The 18,365-nt window shown below is 37.7% G+C and overlaps 2 protein-coding genes across 2 annotated transcripts in view; one reads left to right on the plus strand and one right to left on the minus strand.

Moving 5' to 3' along the window:
• Rb1 (RB transcriptional corepressor 1) overlaps window positions 1-18,365 on the minus strand; it is a 133,645-nt gene that overhangs the window by 29,880 nt on the left and 85,400 nt on the right. The gene's annotated exons all lie outside the window — the stretch shown is intronic.
• Lpar6 (lysophosphatidic acid receptor 6) lies at window positions 15,180-17,063 on the plus strand. Its single transcript, XM_021645596.2, has one exon. It carries the CDS (start codon window positions 15,859-15,861, stop codon window positions 16,891-16,893), a length of 1,035 nt encoding a protein of 344 aa, XP_021501271.1. The 5' UTR covers window positions 15,180-15,858; the 3' UTR covers window positions 16,894-17,063.

An 18,365-nucleotide genomic window follows, 5' to 3' on the forward strand; every position in this document is an offset into this window, starting at 1 on the left:
TGTGTGTATATGTATCTTCTTTTTTATTTTTTATATGTATCTTCTATGGCCTAAGGAATGATGAACTATATTTTCCTATTCTGACATAAGTTCCTAAAAAGTGACTATCTTTTCTTAGATAGTAATATCATTTTAACAACTCCATTTTTGTTGTCTTATATTTAAAAAAAAACTTCAAATTTTCCCTGATTTGTTTTTTAAGATACTAATAACACAATTAAGCCTGAGGTGTTTCAGATGCACAGTTTCTATTGTGACATCAGGAAATCCTTAAATCCTAATGGCCAATTGATAGAGTAAGAATTTTGGTTTTCCTTTTGCTAGCACAAATTAAAGCAATCAGGATAAAAAAAAAAAAAACAACAAAATGTTAAAAAAAAGAATCATGATCACATAAATTTATTATGTGAACTCATTTTAATTGCCTGTTAGACCTTCCAGACAAAAATTCCATGTTGGCATTGAATTATACACTGTAAAGAAGACCAAGTGGTCTTTCTATCATCCCTAAGTTTAATAACTATAGTTAATAACACAAAATATTTTTACATATTTCACAGTCTGATTTCTTTCATTACCCAAAGTCTACCTTTATGATTCTGTCTAATAAGAATACTAGTTGCTACTTATTTACTATATGTGAGGTTTTATGCTATTTTATACACATTCTTTCATTTAGTCCTTGTATGTTTATAAAGTAGATACTATTACCCTATGCATTTTACAGATGAAGAATCAGAGGCATGAAGGTTAACATACATGTCCATATGACTAGTGCACGGTTCAACAGGGGCTCAGAACCAAGGTGACTGACTGTCTCTTAAAATGTGTGCTGTTAGGGACGGTACTAGGATGTAAGCTATGCTCCTTTGCTCACCTTCTGTTCTCCCTTTGCCTATTGTCATGCTTTGAGAACCATGTTTCCACCCTGTTGTCTGTCCCTACCGGCAGTTCCACTTCTTAAAATATCACCAATCAATCATCTGAAGATGCTAAAACAATTAGCACATGAATGGTAGTCCCTACCACAAAGGGTTAATTAATAATCTAAACAAAAGCTTTGGTCCTGTGTTACATTTGGATCCGGGATGTGTCCCAAATGCTCCTGTTCAAAGCTTAGTCTCCAGCCTGTGACACTACTGCGAGGTGATAAAACCGTTAGGAGGTGTGGTCTAGTGGGAGGAAATGAGGTCACTGAAGGTATGATCTTGAAGGGGCTATTTCAATCCTGGCGCCTTCTTCCCTCTGCTTCCTAGTCAACATAATATAGAAGCTTCCTGTATTGTGTTCCTGGCTTTGACACGCTGTCCAGTGACAAGACTCAAAATAATGAATATGCAACCTTTAAAAGCATGAGTTGAAAATAAACCTTAGTCACTTTAAGTTGATTTTTCCTTTGGCACTTTGTCAGGAGATAGAAAACTAATGTAGATACAGAGTATTGCACATACTACCCATCACCATCTGCCCTAATGCTATAGTAAAGCACCAACTGCTTTCCTTAATTGTTTTATACCATATCAAACTCTAAGAGAAGATACTATTTCTTTTACTGCTCTTTTACAAAAGATGAAAAGTAGCTAAGTGTAAACCACTAGAGACATTATGGGATAGAGCCACATTTGGCCTAAAGCTATTTGACTCTCAAGTCCCTAGTTTTTTGTTTTGTTTTTAGCTTTTATTTTACAGTTTATAGTGTAATAAAGAAAAGAGATTGGTAAATAGAAATATCAACACCAAATAGTAAATTCTATAATATTAAACTGTATAGGCTACACAGAAATCAGAGGAACAGCTAACTCAAATTAGGTATTAAGGAAAACAACTTAGACTTTATGCCTGAGGCATATCCCAAATTATTTTAAGAAAAAAAGTAAGATTTAGAGGACTCAGAAACAGAAGAGGAATTATGACCATGGAGAAACTTTATGTAGTTCACTAATAAAATAAGAAAAATAAATCCATTTTCCATTTTAAAATAAAATCCCTAAGGCTAAGGCAATTTAAAAAAAGATTTATTTAGCTCAAAGCTCTGGAGCCTGACTGTCTAAACATCACGGTGCAGGCACTGATGAGACCTTCCCTGTCGGTATCACCTCATTTTAGAGGGAATTGTATAAAAGAGCAAGTAATTAGAGCAAAAGACAGGAAGTCAGAGAACTAAGAGAGGTCAGGTTTACTTGTTATAACAACCTTCTAGCTAAAAGGTCTCATGACAACTATATTAAGCACATTGAGAACCAAGATATGACCCTTTCTGATGAAGTACAATCAATCCATAGCAAAGCTTTGACAAACAAGGCAATATGAGTAAATTGCTTAGAATGGCACCTGGCTCTTAAACCCTTAAAAAAGAAAGGATCACTGGGCAGCGGTGACACATGACTGTAATCCCAGCACTTGAGAAGCAGAGACAAGTGGATCTCTGTGGATCTCTGAGTTCGAAATGAGCCTGATCTACAAATGGACTTCCAGGACAGACAGATAGGGCTACACAGAGAAACCCTGTCTCAAAAAAAAAAAAAAAAAAAGGAAAGAAAGAAAAAATTCAGTTCCACAAAACTAAAACACAGATTGCATAACACAGTAACAAGAAAAGACAAACTTACATACAGATATGTAAGGAGGTGACTAACAAGGACTACATTAAGACTTAAAAGGATCTTAAAAATAAAATCCCAGGATCTGATATATGATGAATGTTCATTAATATTTTTAGAACATTTGCAAGTAATGTTGGTATGATGTTCTTGTGGAATATATACAATTTGATCTTGTTCATTCAAATGCTGAGTTCTCTACCCCACTATCTGGTTTCTATCCTGACATTGCATTGTGATGTTCATTCTAAGCATCACCTGTCTTAAGTTTGTGTAAACATGACACCATTTGTTCTCTGTATTGTCAATAAAATAACCAGCCAGTGCTATGCAATGGCGAGAATAGGGTGGGACATCCTGGTCTGGAGAGGAGGAGAAAGAAGCGAGTGGGAGGAGTAGAAGAGGAGAGATCGGCAGGACAGGACTTGCAACCAGGAGGAGATATGAACAGGACCTAAGATATGACTAAAAGCAAGTATAATGTGGAAAAATCTGAATGGGAGGAAACAATGACGGCTTGGAGGTTTAGGATGGATTAACTATTGCCCAGCATTGTGCTCCAGGTTAATTAAATAAATCCTAGTCTCTGGGTGGTGATTTGGGTATATACCAGGTTTAGGAATAACCACTGCTTAACTAGAAGATAAATCAGTATTAAACATTAATATTCAACAACAAAGCCACATTGTCACATAGTAGAATATGTTAAATATAGTAAGGCACAAATAAGAAAGCTGATGATAAAATCTGCTTTCTAGAAGACAAAGCACGAAACCTTCACAGCTAGCTTCCAGGATCATCCAATAACTTCTAACAGTGAGTCTTTACATGGTTGTGTATCATACCCATCACCCACCCCTAAACTGTGCCAGGATTAGTTTGTGTGACCAAAGCATGTACAGGAATTTTAATCCAGCACACCTTTAATCCCTCTGGTTGGAATACAGACACACCTTTAGTATACACCTTTAATCCGAAACAATGTCTAATTGAGGGATAGACAAGTGACAAATCAGAGAAAGGTCTGACTGTAGAATATGACCAACTGTCAGGAGAACAGCACAGGAAAGAGAGGCCATTTAAGGGAGCAGCACAGAAAGAGGGGAGGAGGCAGTATTACTAGGAGAGTTTTACAGAGACAAGTTGAAGAGAACAAGGTAGACACAGGTGAAGACAGAACAGCTCGAGAATGAGAAGGAACCAGCAAATTAGAACAGATTGCTAGAATTAGTTTGAGGCCAAGCAGAGCAATTTTTTCAAGTGAGAAAAGCCCATTGGAATCAGTCAGCTTAAAGAGGCTGAGTCTGAAGAGCCAGAACAGCTGAGCTGACCCAGCCAGGCAGAGTTCAGAAAGAACTAGAGAGGGTCAGCAGTAAGTCTTAGAGGCTGAAAACAGTCTATGCCTAGATTAGACTATATGGAGGCTAGAAGCTTCCAGGACTAGGCCTAGGTTAGCAGATAGAGGCAGTAAGCCTCCAAGACAACAATTATACCTGGTAAATATAAGTTATTTTTACAAAGGCATATATTATAAGAGACTTCTAAGGTTAGCTTATTAGAGACTGGAAGTTTCCCTCTTTGGATATCTTGCTTCCAGAATAGGAAAAACAAGCTCCATATAGAAGCTATGGAGAGGCCCAAATGGCAAAGCAGTAAAGTCTCTGGCCATCAGCCAATACCAACAGCCATGGGAGTAAACCTCAAAGCCAACTCTCCAATTCTAGCAAAGCCTAGATCTCTCAGAAGGAAGTAAGAGCCCAAACCACACAGCTACAGTGTTCCCTGACCTTCAGAAATTCTTGGTAAAAAATGTTTGCTGTTTTAATTGCCAACAGATAACTAATAACTCAATAAATAATACAACTAAAATCTGATTTTTAAAATTAAGATCTGATTTTAAAATGAAGATCTGATTAGATTTTCTATTATGAAGAAAAGACAGAATGGCATGCTTCACTTCTGAATGTGAAACACTGGTATTTTTCTCTCTGTAGTGCAGTGCCAGCAGTCAGGGAGTAGCTTTCTCCCATCAGGCAAGCTGCCTCGTGACATTATTTATCTGCTTAAACTAATTGTCAGCATAGTTGTTCTCTACACATTTTTGCTTTGGTGCCTAACTCTGTGAAAGAAACCAGATTCTCACTGTCAGTAAGGTTAGTCGGAACCCCATCAAATAAACAGTACTGTCAGAAAAGTGGAAGCTCTCTGTGTGTGCTAAATGACCTTCAATACTCAGCATGCATTTCTAAAGCGAGCACCATCTCCTCCTAAGATTAAAGGATGTCAAGACTATTCGACACAGTGCTCCTAAAACAGATCCAGATTACCCAAGTAAAAGTGAAGCCCCAGTGCTGGTAGAAAAAACTAACAATGGGGAAGCAAAGGCAGGAATTGCTATTGTTTTCTGGGTGTTTTAAGGAATATTATCGGATCTACATTACAGGAAATGTTTTTGTACTATCCTAAGCCAAGTTCTAGGACTGTTTTTCCTCACAAAAGGAAACTAGGTTAGTGCATAGAAAACTTCTGGCCTTGGCCTTTCTGTTAGTTCTTTTCCATTTAAGTCTCTGGTCCGTTAGTAGTGATGTTCCTCTAGATAGTCTGCCAATATACATACTGCTAGAGCTACTGTCGTGGCTTTAACTACATCTATGTATTTCCAAATATATATTTAGGACTAAAGTACTCTTTCAGATTGCAGGTCTGCACTTCCAACTGAATACTAAAGATTCCCATATGGCTATATCACAAATGTCTCAACTATAACACATCCAAACATGAACAAAAACACTCATTCCCTTTACCACTGACCAGCTCTGACTCCTTCAGTACTGTTAGGGTAGCGATGTTATCTATCACCTCATCTCCAATCTCTCAAAAGATACAAGAATCATCCTTAATACTCATTAATTTAATTGAGGCTTCTAAACTCTTGATTCATTCTTTTAGCATGTTTGTGTCTCTGTGTTTAAAACTGGCTTCCTATGCACTGCATAGAGTAGGCCCTGCTTTTTACTTACTATGATAAGGTTGTTTTATGTATATTAGTATTTTGCCTGCATGTATATATGGGCTCTATGTATAAGCCAGGTATCCATAAAGGTCAGAAAAAGGCATACAACTCCCTGGAACTAGAGTTACAGATGGTTGTATGCCACCATAAGACGACTAAGAACTGAACCACGTTTGACTCCTCTGGGAGAGCATATAAATGCTCTTAACCACTTAGCCATCTCTCCAGTTTCTAATCTGTTAAGATTTAAATTGGGTTGCTCTTAGACTATTTGCATTTAACATAATTACTGATGGTTTAAATCTTGCATTTATCCCATCTATTATTTGGTTCCTTTTGGCAAAGGCACATACACAACAGAAACCTGATACAGATATATAAGACATATAAGCTTAACAAAACTGAACTCACCTAGGAGTGGGATTCAAAGGTAGAGCATATGCTTAGTATCAATACACTACACACACACACACACACATTTTTTAAAAGTTAGGTCATCACCAGATTCACAATGTTACTCACTAGTAATTTTGAATTGTTTCATTTAAAGGCTCATTTAGTGGCAGAAATTCTTGCCAGATCATCTTCAGTGGGTACCTTGAAGTGCTCCCTGAAAAACTTTCTTTTAAAAAATTATTATTTGCTTATGTGTATTTGTGCATGTACCTGTGCCTGAGGTCAGAGGCATTGCCTGAAGAGGGAGTTACAAGCAGTTTTGAGTTGTCTGACTACTGGGAACTGAACTTGGGTCCTCTATAAGAAGAATACATGTTGTCAATCATTAAACCCTCTCTCTACACCTTGAAAAGCCCTTTCTCTACTACAAAGCAAGGGAACAGAACCCAACACTCTCCTCCAAATAGTACATTTTCCATAGCTTTTACTGCTTCTGATCCCAGACTGTTTAATATCTTACTGAGTTCATAGTGAACCTGAATAATTTTAACTCTTTTGAGATAATAAAACATACTTTCCTATTTTATAAAAGTATCTAAATATGCATTCATAAACAGAAAAGCATGTAAATATGTAAGTATAAATAGTATATAAGCATAATTTTTTATGCAGGTCTACAGGTGAAAATAATCCACAGCCAACATTCTGGACATATTCACAATAGGTACTGAGCCCACCAGAAATTAACTCACTTGTTTCTTATACTGTTTAGAATAGCAGTTAAACATCACTTTGAGAAATTCATGGTAAGACACAGTTTAAAAGGAGTATTGGTCAGCACTCAGGAGGCAAAGGCATGAGAATCTCTGTGAGTGTATTACCAGCCTGGTGTACATAGAGAGTTCTAAGATATCCTGGGCTATGTAGAAAGAGGTTGTCTCAAAAAAAAAAATTATCTAAAAGCATATACAAACAACAAAACAAAACAAAAAACCAGTCTTCTCTTCCATAGCTTACCTGTATATATGCACTGAGGCACATGTGCCTGCATTCACACATATACATATATCATACATATGTGTATACGATGGTAATTTTAAAAAATTCATTCTCAGGGAAAAGCAAACATGCCATGGAAGATGTCACACTAAGCAATTCAGTGGATCAGAGAAAGGTAAAGTCACAGGTCCAAGCAGTTCAACATGGTCAGGCATTGGCCGATCAAAATATAGGAAGGCCAGGGGTTCTTTCTAAAAGGCAGACTGAATTGAAAGGTTGATATTAAAATTAAGCTATGGAGAAAGGACATGGAAGGTACCAATATAAGATCCTAGGTGTTGGGCTGGAGAAATGGCTCAGCAGTTAAGTGCACTGAATGTCCTTCCAGAGGAGCTGGGTTCAACACCCAGCACCCACATGGCAGCTCACAACTGTCTGTAACTCCAAGATCTGACACTCTCACACAGACATAGACACAGGCAAACACTAATGCACATAAAATAAAAATAAAATATATATAAAAAAGCTTTAAAAAATCCAAAGTTTTACACAAGCATAGATAGGCCAGAATACAGTAATAAATGCTATAGATGACTCTGGAGTTGGGTAACTTGTGCATAGAAGACAGGCCATTGTTGTATGGAAACAGGGACAGCCAGATCAGCAATGAGGAAAAAAGAGAAACTTAGTGACTAAACACAGAGAAGTCAGGGAGAGATTCTGAGTTGAAATGTAACCATTGACAGGCAGTGGGGGGGGGGGGGTGTGATTGTAGGGTAGAGAGGGTCTCTCAATATAATCCTGGCTATCCTGGAATTCACTATTTAGAGCAGGCTGGCATCAAACTCACAGCCACCCACTTCTGCCTCTAGAGGGGTAGGATTAAAAGCATATGCTAACCCAGTTTTTAAATAAAAAGCAGTAGTTATTTTAGAAGAATTAATAGTTAGTTTGATGAACAATATAAGGACATTTTCTCATTTATGAAATGTCATTCAAAACAAAACTCTGAAGTAGATATGCTGAATTTTATGGAGTGGAAATGCTATTTAGAAATTTCTGCTGGGTGGTAATGGTGCAGGCCTTTAATCCCAGCAAAGAGAGAGGAAAATCTTTTGAGGTGAAGGCCAGCCTGGTCTACAGAGTAAGTTCTAAGAAAGCCAGAGCTGAATAGAGAAACCCTGTTGGGAGGAATTGGGGGGGGGGGGAGAAAAAGAAATTTCCAGCCAGGGGTGTGGTGGTAGTACATGCCTTTAATCCAGAACTGTGGAGGCAGAGGCCAGCCTGGTCATCTACAAAGAAACCGTGTCTCAAAAACAAAAATCAAAACAAAACAAAAATTGTGCTAGAAATTTCCAACTGCTGTGAAAATCTTCAGGACAGAAACTGGATGGATTTATGGGAAATGATTAAAACTAAAAACTGGAACAGCCTTTTCAGTGGTAGATCAACTGAAGTTAGTTCCCTGGGACATGCATGAGCCATTGCTTTATTTCACATCTTTTCCCATTTCCTCTTGTCAGCGAGGCCTTTTCTGAGCTTTCTCCATGGAGCAGTGTTTCTCACATGTCCACAGTTTACTTGCTGTCTTCCACTTGCTAAAATACACACTCAAGAGTTCTGATTTATTCACTGCTGTGTTCCCAGCACCTGGAATAGCACCTGGAAAACTACTGGCACAGAGTCAATATTGATGTTGAATAAACAAAATCTGTGACTACATGAAGATAACATAAGCAGGAAAGGTATTTTTTGTTTTGTTTTGTTATTTTGTGGTGCTGGGATCAAACCCAGGGGCCTTGGACACTGAGCAACAGCCCCAGCCCGGCAGGAAAGATTTTTAAGTACATGTCCTGTTTTCATATGTACGTGATCAGCACAACAATCCAGCAACCTTTATTGGTCAGGTCAAAGGGCCCACTTGTGTCTAACTAAAACAACAAAGGCTCGGCTCTGACAGCGGCTCTTAGGGAGGCCTTCCATCCGCTCTCCTTCCGCTCTTTTGTTTTTAGCCTTTTGGAGGCAGTGCTGGCAACATCTGGTATTGATGGGAGCTTCACATTTCTGAAGAACTGGAATCTGTTCACTAAAGTAAGTGTAGTGGCAAACTAATAAAAGTGATCATGGACATTTTGCTGTGGCGTGAATGGCTAGTGACCAGGAGCCTCACGGACAGTGCTAGACCTTTGAGTGCCAGTATCTGTAATGAGCTAGTGAGTGGATTAAGAGCCCAAATGCCTAAAGTCAAATTACATCTGGTCTTAATTTTATCTGAAATAGTGTTCATACAATTAGATCTTAAAAACATATGTCATCTATTTTGAAATACAATATTCAGGCACTTTCATTTTTGAAGGTAAAAAAACTTTTAAAGATAAAAATGCTAAATTTGGGTACTAAAAACTACTTTTATGTTAAAGATAAAATGACATGCTTAATCAGACCCCCTCTGTTTTTTTGTTTTATATTTTATGTTATAATTTGTTATAGTTATCCTGTAATCTTAAAAATAATTTTAAAAGAAAATGTTCTATTTAAATATTATATACAATATAATATGATATTATTTTCTTTCCATTGCATGGTGAGACTGCAACAAAACTCTTTGGTTAAAGCTATAGCTTTTCCTTAAAAACTTAACACTTTAAATAACACATTGCTTTTAGGGCCCTATTTTTATTTATTTACTTTTTTTTTAAAGTAAATATTATTATTTACACCATGAGAATGTGTGTGCCCACAGAGGTCAGAAGAAGGTATCAGATTCCTAAAGCTGGAGTTACAAGCAGTTCTGAGCCACCTGCTGTGGGTGCTGGGAACTGAACACAGGTCTTCTCACCCACTCAGCCGTGTCCAGCCTCTTCCTTGAGACCTGATCCAAACTGCTAAACTGGCCGGACAACAGCCTCACTATTGCCCTACACTGGATCACATTTCTGTTTTTAAATTGTACTGCTTTTCCCCAACTTTTGTGAAGTCTTTATTTTAGTTTTTTTTTTATTATTATTATTCTTTTCTATGTATGGGTGTTGTTGTGCTTGCATGTGTGTCTGCACTCCATGTGTACACCTGGTGCCCACAGAGGTCAGAAGAGGACACTATATTTCTGGAAGTGGAGTTACAGGTGGCTGTAAGCTACCTAGTGGGTGCTAGGAATCAAACCGAGACCCTCTGGAAAGGCAGTCAGTGCTCTGCATTGATGAGCTGTCTCTCCAGCCCAGGAATCTTTCCTCTTTTTATTAGATGCACTCGCTCCACTCTTTGCCTGACTGTATGTAGGTGCACCACATGCATGTTTAGTGCCCTCAGAGCTCAGAGGTTGGCACTGGATCCCTGGAACTGGAGTTACAGATGATGGTGAGCACTATGAATCAAACCCAGGTCCTCTGGAAGAACAACAAATGCTCTTAAGTTTGAGCCATCTCTCTGGGCCCCAGAAGTCATTTTTAAGGGAGTAGTTTTTATTGAAATTATTGACGTAAAGTTTGTTTTGGTATAAACAATAGCTGATGTGTACTTTTCCCCCTTCAAATTGCTATTCTGCTACCTCAGTAACCATTTAATTAGCTGTATATTTTCAAATTTTTTTGTTGGTTTTTTTAAAAAAATTTTGTGAGAGTCTCACATAGCCCAGACTGGCCTTGACTCAGAGGATGACTCTGAGCTTTGATTCTCTGCTTCCACCTCTCAAGGGCTGGGATTACAGATATGCATCACCATGCCCAGCTCATTTCTCCACTGACATGAAGTGCTCAAATATTAAGTTTCACTAGATTCCAGATCTTTACAATCCATTGCTTAGTTCAACTCATAATTAAATGCAAATCAGACAAGATTCTATTTTTGACTTATTAAAAGTCTGACAATACATCTGATTTAGATGAAGGTACTATTGATATTCAATGCAAATTAGGAGGACAGAAAACTTTCTCTTAGAAATGAAAACAACTAGATTATATAACTGCATATATTTTCAACAGGTGAACAAAGTTAAAGGACATGCACTAAAGCCTGCTGGCATTTTTACTACAGTGGCATTCCAGTTAAGAGATTCACTCCAGTGAACACTGCGTCCCACCGACCCAAGTGCCCTCCAGCCTTTAGTCAGAGTGTGGCCTCCTGCTTGGTTCTTCCCAGCATCAGTTTTCTGTTAGCTTCACTCCTCAAGTATTTTGCTGTTGTTGCTTAAACTGAGCTCTTACATTTTTCAGTTTTTCTTTCCTTCTTTCCTTCCTTCCTTTCTTTCTCTTTCTTTCTCTCTCTCTCTCTCTTTTTCTGTTTTTCAAGATTATGTTTCTCTGTGTATTATTTACTTGATATTTACTTGATATTTGATCTAAATTTCAAATATTCTTTCAGGAAAAAAAAATCATGAAGCTACATGATATAGTGCCAAGGAACTAGATTTGGAGTGCATTTCTGGCAATAAACAACCACAGTTAAAAATTTGCTTCTCACAGGCGGCTTCTTCAGCTGGTCTTGAGTGACTGACGCACTTGGAATTACAGGGGGAAAAAAGTAAACAGCACTGTGTAATGGGCTTGAGCAGACTATTCTCAGGTTCTATGATGAAGTTCTATTTCAACATCAAAGAGTTCTAACTACTCTCAGGTGTAAGGTACTCAATGATTAGCTCAAGTGAAGCAGTCTCTCATCTCAACTACTTTCTTAAAGTACATGGATGGGCAAGCCTCCATCTACTTTAAGACTGGCTTGTTACCCACAATCAGAACAACGTGTACACATGGCATCACTTGGGACCATGCAGTAAGCACAGAAGCTCTTATCTGCTCAGTAAAAAGCAATGAAACAACACTCATTGCTCTATGTCATCTTACAATTTAACCTGTATCTGAAAGATTAGGTTACTGTGGCTTATTGCATCTATACTAGGTGTTTGTTTGTTTTGTGTTTTACAATCAAAATCTATTTCACTTAATTTTGTCCTGAAAACCACCTATAAAGTCAAGAAGGGCATGGTTAGGGTAGATTTTGTCCAAGGTAAAAGTCCACGTTTAGGAACCCAAAGTCCTCATAGCTCAAGATTAGGCTTCTTTCCACTATGTAGAGAATTGCATTTTTTTTTTCACTTGACAAACACGTGTAAAGAACTGGGCTGAGTACTTACAGTAAGGGCCTGTTTTAGCTCCAGCTTTGTTATCCTCCACCATCTACCCGCTGTGCAATCCTAAGCAAATCATAACTCTAAATTCAAATTTCTTCAGTTGCAAATTTCTTTTTTGAAATTTTAAAATAGAAGGCTAAGGACTGAAAAAGATTCTAGAGCTCTAATTCAATACTGTCTTCTTACAACTATAACAGAAAAATTAAATTATTTTAAACAAGGTCAAATTTCTATTAACAAAGACTAAAAAGCAGGTCACTAAGAATCTAGTTTACTTGACCTTTCTACTACTTCTTACTTCTTCCAAAGCAGTTGCAAGATCTTTGAAAACTGCAACCCACTTGGTAACTGTCATCGTTTACTAAGATTTCATTAAACCCTATGTCCCAAGGCATTCCCTGTACTGCCCTTAAAAAAAAAAATTACGGCGGGACTAGATTATCTAGTATTCTTCAAAGAATAAATAACTTTCTATATATTTATACATGAAAGGTATTAGGACTATACTAATGAGACTATACCAGGACTAATTATTGTGGACACTGGCTCTAGCTTTCACCAGCTTAGAGATGGTCCTTTCTTTTTTGGGATCATCGGTATAGCTCGCTGAACTCACTATGTAGTCCAGGCTGGCTTCAAACATCTCATCTTTCTACCTTTAGCCTGTGGAGTGCTGGAATTATAGACACAAACCACCAAACTGTTGTCCCATCCCACCCTGTTCTCCCCACCCCCCACCCACCCCCGACCTCACAGCCTAAGGGTACTACTGGTGGGGCCAGAGGTGCTCATCTACCCTTTTAAAGGCCTGGGCCCTTACTGCTATTTCTGGGCTCAGCCCCTCCCCCCGCTGCATCAGACTTCCTGTGGTTCTACCAGGGTCTCACCAAATTAACTGGCTGGGATTAGGAGTGCTGGAATGAGTAGGCCTTTTAGTGTACGCATGTAGCTCCTGCTGATTTACTCAGTACAATAAGAAACTTCTACTCGGCCTAGGTATTCTGCTACTTAGAAATACTTCTCCCTCCTGCTCCTGCTCTCTCTCCTCTGTGGTACACATTTCTTGTCCAGACTAGTTTCAAAATTACAAATTCTTAAACATTAACGGTAAAGAGTGACTCCTTGATGAAAAAGCCTAACGTGACAATTTAAACATTCAAGGAATTCAAGGAATCTGAACCAAATAGGAAGCAGGAAGGGAACTCTGTAAAGCCTAATTCCTTTCTTTTACAGCCAAGGAGCCAGACTCCCCACAGGAGCAGCAGCAAAGTGACAGCACAGGAAAGGAGGTGTATGGCTTCTTTTTGGGGTGCACTTTCATACTCTCCCTCTCAGAAAAAGATACATGCTGTCATTATTTTATTGCCTACAGCACTCTTTTTACTCATGCATAAAGAATCTATACTAGTAATTGACAGTAAATATTCATTTTAAGCATCAATAATTAAAACATAAAAAACTATAAATGAACATTTAAGTGAATACAGTCAAGAAACAGGAATAATATGTAGAAGGATGTTTCAGTTAGAACTAATAGGTTTTCATACTTTAACTGAGAAAGTACCATTTTCAAAATGAAGGTAAGAGTGGACAGTACCAGGGCATAGAGCTGTATATATTTTATTAGGTAAAAATGACAATAAGGAAACATAAAAGTAGATCACTCAGACTTTATATTTTTCCTAAAATAATTACTAACAAACTTTTTCTTTGTTAAGAAAATGTTATTAACTGCTCCTTTGTTCATTACTGCACTGAGTTCCTATCCTCTAATAAGAACACATAGGTATCTGCTTTCCACACCAAAAGCAAAAGTTGTTAAGCATAGCAGGGCATGGTGGTGCCAAGCCTGTAATTCCAGCACTCAGGCAGGTGGAGCTCTGTCAGTTCCAGGCCAGCCTGATCTACAAAGTGAGTCCAGGACAGCCAAGGCTTCACAGACAAACCCTGTTTCAACCCCCCACCCCAAGAAAAATTTGTTGAGCATTACAGTAACTTGAATTTAAAAGGTATAAACATAACTACGCTGTAATATTTAAACTAAGGGGTGTGCAGAGAAACTTGCTCTTAAATGCCTTAACTGACCCCAAATGAAGAGTTTCAGCTCCAAAGGAACTAAACTTAGACATGAAAGTAAGATCGGAAATATATCCCAACACACAGCCAACATGTGGAAGAAGCTAAAGGAAGAGACAGGAGAAATGAGAATAAAAACCTGAACCTAAATGTAGGGAAGTAGTAAGTATTTACTCAATTTAGGGGGAAGGAGCCCTTTATACAAAGTATACTTTTCTGTGAGGCTTATACTTAAGTCATGGGCAAATAAGATTGATACTGCACCAAAAGCAAAAGTTTTGGGGGTGTACTGTCCTTACCACTTAGCTATAATCCCCCAGGAAAATAAACATTCTTAATGTAGTCTTTGCTGTATTAAAAACTGAAATAACTCTAAGATATTAGTTTAAAGGAGAAATGTTAGAACAATATTTATAAAAAACTAAAGAGATCCAGGATTAAAGCTACTCACAATCATGCCAATTAAGTTAAATCTTGAAGAGTAATTTAAAAGAAAAACAAAACAGAAGTCACAAGTTGCAGAACTGCCAGTCTTTCATTCAAATTCTTTTAACATACAAATTCTTAAGGTCTTGCCTTCAGTCATTAAATAGTTCTTTAAAACGTCCACTCATATCACTAAGGATTTCAGTTTACAAATACACACCCATCTACATTTTATTCCTTTACAAAAGTCAATAGCCTGAATACAAAAACAGTAAGAAAGAATCTGCCTAGAACTGATACATTTCTTTCTTTCTCTTAGCTATCCCTAACTAAAACAAGCAAACCACTTTGGAGAGGTTGCCAGAATCCCCAGAAGGCATTTTGGCATAAAAAGAGTTAATGCCTAGCACAGCTGGACAGCCAGTGACCCTTTGCAAGCCTCCTAGGTATATTCCCAGCAGACACATTATCAGATTAAAGGAACTGCAAACAACTGGGTTGAGCCTTCCTTTGTCCAAACCCAGCCTCTTCTTCCTGTGATGTCATATTACAAATGTAGGAAGCCTCTCCAGCTCACTTCAGAGACAGCCCATCTCACAATGCAGCTGGCAACCTCAGAAAGGCCTCCATTCAGCAAGAGCTAACATGCTTAGGAATTTATCTGGGAACCTTTAAAGACTCTGCCTATCGCCATCTGGAATCAATGTAGAAACACGAAGACGAAGAATAAAAGGAAGAAAGAAGTGCCACGGGACGACGGACTGGGAGTGTTTAAGACTCTGAAGATTGGTAACTTAAACCTCAACATTTTGAACATAAAGACATTTTAATTTGGAATATTCACCCTGACGGCTGAAGTACAACTTTACAGGAGGACTGGTTGTGACTAACTTAGAAACAGCTTTTCCTATGTTTGCAGCTCTATGGGTTGGCTTCCTTGAGTGCGTTGTCTGTCAGTTAACTAAATTCTGGACTCATGGATTTTCTAGAGAACAGAAAATGAGACTATTTTCCTGAAGGATCTACTAGAAACTTTTCAGCAACACGCTTCATGTTTTCTCTGAAGATTTCAGAGAAGAAAATATTTATAAGAACACGAAAAGAAACAAATAATTTGCAAATAAATCGGTCGTTGCTGCGCCGTCTGAATACCAACACCACGTCTGAAAAGCAAAGGGAACTGCCGCAGACAAAAGGACCCCTGTAAGCTGCACTGCCTGACCATGGTAAGCTCCAACGGCTCCCACTGCCCCTATGATGACTCCTTTAAGTACACTTTGTATGGGTGCATGTTCAGCATGGTGTTTGTCCTGGGGCTGATATCCAATTGTGTTGCGATATACATTTTCATCTGTGCCCTCAAAGTGCGAAATGAAACTACAACGTACATGATTAACCTGGCAATGTCAGATTTGCTTTTCGTCTTTACGTTGCCATTTCGGATTTTTTACTTTGCAACACGGAATTGGCCTTTTGGAGATCTACTCTGTAAGATTTCAGTAATGCTGTTTTACACCAACATGTACGGAAGCATTCTGTTCTTAACCTGTATTAGTGTAGATCGATTCCTGGCAATTGTCTACCCATTTAAGTCGAAGACCTTGAGAACTAAACGCAACGCAAAGGCTGTCTGCGTTGCGGTGTGGCTCACCGTGATGGGAGGAAGCGCGCCCGCCGTTTTCTTTCAGTCGACCCACTCTCAGGGCAACAGTACCTCGGAAGCCTGCTTCGAGAACTTCCCAGCAGCCACCTGGAAAACCTATCTCTCCAGGATTGTGATTTTCATTGAAATAGTGGGGTTCTTCATCCCCCTAATTTTGAACGTAACTTGTTCTAGTATGGTGCTAAGAACTTTAAACAAACCTGTTACGTTAAGTAGAAGCAAAATGAACAAAACTAAGGTTTTAAAAATGATTTTTGTGCACTTGGTCATATTCTGTTTCTGTTTTGTGCCCTATAACATCAATCTTATTTTATACTCTCTCATGAGAACACAGACATTTGTTAACTGTTCTGTGGTGGCTGCAGTGAGGACAATGTACCCCATCACTCTCTGCATTGCTGTGTCCAACTGTTGCTTTGACCCCATTGTTTACTACTTCACTTCAGACACAATTCAGAATTCAATAAAAATGAAAAACTGGTCTGTTAGAAGAAGTGACTCCAGGTTCTCTGAAGCTCAGGGCACCGAGAATTTTATCCAGCACAACCTACAGACCTTAAAAAGTAAGATATTTGATAGTGAATCTGCAATATAAGCTGCCTGACTAAACTACTGGGACTGCTCCGTGTTCAACTGTGAAAGCAAACTGTGCTCTTGGAAACTATTTCTCCAGCTCAGAAAAAAATTAACAAACGGACGGTTACATGTTTTTACAGAAAGTTTGTGTCTGATATGCTGAACATTAAAGTATGCTCTATTCTTGTATGCACTCCATTTTATTTTCTTGAACCACTTTAATGTGTTCTTTCCTCATAAAAAAAAATCTCTACGGTTCAAAAGAAATTATGATTTAAATAATGTGATATCTGTAACTTTTGAAATTTTGTATTAGACAAAGTGACTTAATCCAAAAATTTGTTAAGTTTTATACTGAACCCCGATGTTTAAGTAATAGTTTACTAAATACATTTCACTTTTATTTTAGATTAAAAGTGATTATCATGCCTTAAACTGTAAACAAGGGAGAAAACCAATTTGAAATAGTCAAAACCTTTTAGAGTGTTTCCTCCAAGAGAACTATTGCGGTCTTGTGCATATTTTGTCTTTGTAGGCAATTTATAAAAAAGATGGTGTCTAACTATACAGTATATTCTGAAACTACTATTTTGATTTGTAGTCTTGCTGAAACACCCAATTTCAAATGATACGTACTATAAAATTTTAAAGTTAAGGAAACTAATAAAATGCTATCTGGCTAGGTAAATTATTTTAAAAAGTAAATGTTGCCAGACATGTATTTTGAAAATACAACAAAAACCTGTATTCTCAGTAATGTTGGTCTGGAAATCACCAGGACAGCGAAGTGCATGACTTTTTAGATGTCATGCATATCAAAGATACTTTTTACTTCTTTTCCTCTTTCACTTTAGGTCAAGTATGAAGTGACTGAAAATGTTATTTCAAGTGGAAAAAATGTTAAGCTGTTAAATGTATTAAGAACACAGTTCCTTACGTTGAAGGCAACAAACTATACAGTATATAGTTTGCCAATTTGTATTACACAAAGTGACTTAATTCTAGTACAAATAACTAAACACAAACATATTTTCATAACAAAACATAGAAAGGAATGGCTTTGTGCTGGACTGAGAGAAAAATAACAGCTACATAAAAAACAAACAAACAAACCCTATTTCAACACACCCTCCCCCAATTCAAGGCATTTTCCAAAGTTAACTTAAAAAAGAAAGTTTTCATTTTAGAAAAATGATATATAATTGAATTCTGCATTTAGCCTGCATGGTAAAAACCATGCTAACATTTCAAGTTTAATACGATATGGACATATTTTGTAATGCATTAATTTACTTTGTTTCTGAGTTTGGGCTGCAATGACTTCAGACAAGTCACAATCATTTTCTATCTCAGGTAAGTCTTCCTGTAACAAATACCACAACAGGTGGAAGTTTTCTTTAAAGATCCATGGGTTTTTATAGGTAAAACAAACCTTAACAACAACAACAAAAAAAAAACAACTGGTAAAGAAATTAAGCATATCGTAAGAGA

This window comes from Meriones unguiculatus, chromosome 9 (assembly GCF_030254825.1).
Source record: "Meriones unguiculatus strain TT.TT164.6M chromosome 9, Bangor_MerUng_6.1, whole genome shotgun sequence".
NCBI lineage: Eukaryota > Metazoa > Chordata > Mammalia > Rodentia > Muridae > Meriones > Meriones unguiculatus.

Excerpts from the sequence above, each read along its gene's own strand:
- Lpar6 (XM_021645596.2), top strand. The coding sequence starts at position 15,859 with ATGGTAAGCTCCAACGGCTCCCACTGCCCCTATGATGACTCCTTTAAG.